Source organism: Apis dorsata, unplaced genomic scaffold (assembly GCF_000469605.1).
Source record: "Apis dorsata unplaced genomic scaffold, Apis dorsata 1.3 scaffold_651, whole genome shotgun sequence".
Lineage (NCBI taxonomy): Eukaryota > Metazoa > Arthropoda > Insecta > Hymenoptera > Apidae > Apis > Apis dorsata.
The window spans coordinates 293,509-294,285 of record NW_006263842.1 but is presented as its reverse complement, the minus strand read 5'-3'; the positions used below and the strand labels follow the sequence as shown (position 1 = coordinate 294,285).

At 26.6% G+C, this 777-nt stretch overlaps 1 protein-coding gene across 1 annotated transcript in view; it reads right to left on the bottom strand.

Annotated features, from left to right (window-relative positions):
* The window catches only part of LOC102671422 (beta-1,4-N-acetylgalactosaminyltransferase bre-4-like), a gene marked incomplete at its 5' end in the record, with an annotated part of 34,633 nt that extends 33,862 nt beyond the window's left edge, over positions 1-771 (bottom strand). The window contains one exon of the mRNA XM_006621949.1: positions 650-771. Within this exon, the coding sequence (XP_006622012.1) occupies positions 650-771 (122 nt within the window). The remainder of the gene's footprint in view (positions 1-649) is intronic.
* Positions 772-777: the final 6 nt, after the last annotated feature.

The window sequence follows — 777 nt, the reverse complement described above, 5'->3', positions numbered from 1 at the left end:
AATGAATTATATATATATATATATATATATGAAGTTATTTTTTTTTTGTCAGTATAAAATCTCTGAAGGCTTGAAATCTCAAAATTTCATATTCTTTCACATTCTTTCCTCTAAAAATAATTTCTGAAAATTTTTATAACAAAATAAAATATTAAAACCTAAATATTTTAAAAAAATTTTTATGTTCTATCTTATTACAAAATTATATTTATAAAAAGACAAATTTAAGATTCTATTTCAGATAATCATATCTTGCTAAAAAGAAATTTATATTTAAAGAACGTTAATACACATACATAATTTTTGAAGGCTTGATTTTCCTTAAACTTTTATTTTACTTTTTAAAATCAATCTTCTAAACTTGCTTCAGAATTTTATTCGTTTCTATCTCATTCATAAAAAATATTTTTCTTTTTCATTGCCTAATGAAGCAAATAAAATCGCTTCAAATAAAGAATAATTCTCCGAATAATTGTGATAATCATCACTTTAATTTCGATTCCTCAAAACTTAAATCTAACGTACATATTTTTACCGTACCAATAATTTTATTTATCAATAATCTATCATAGATAACTTTTCGATTCATCGAGATCGAAATAAATAGCAAAAGAAGAAATAATCATCGCGAGAACCGTGTGCTACGTACCTGGTGGCATTAATGGTGAAAATCGTCTCTATGGAACGGCGATCGATCACGCCACTAAGTAAATACTGAATGGCAATAAGCGCGAGGACGACGCAGGCGATCGCCTTGTAAAGGTGGGCACGATGCCA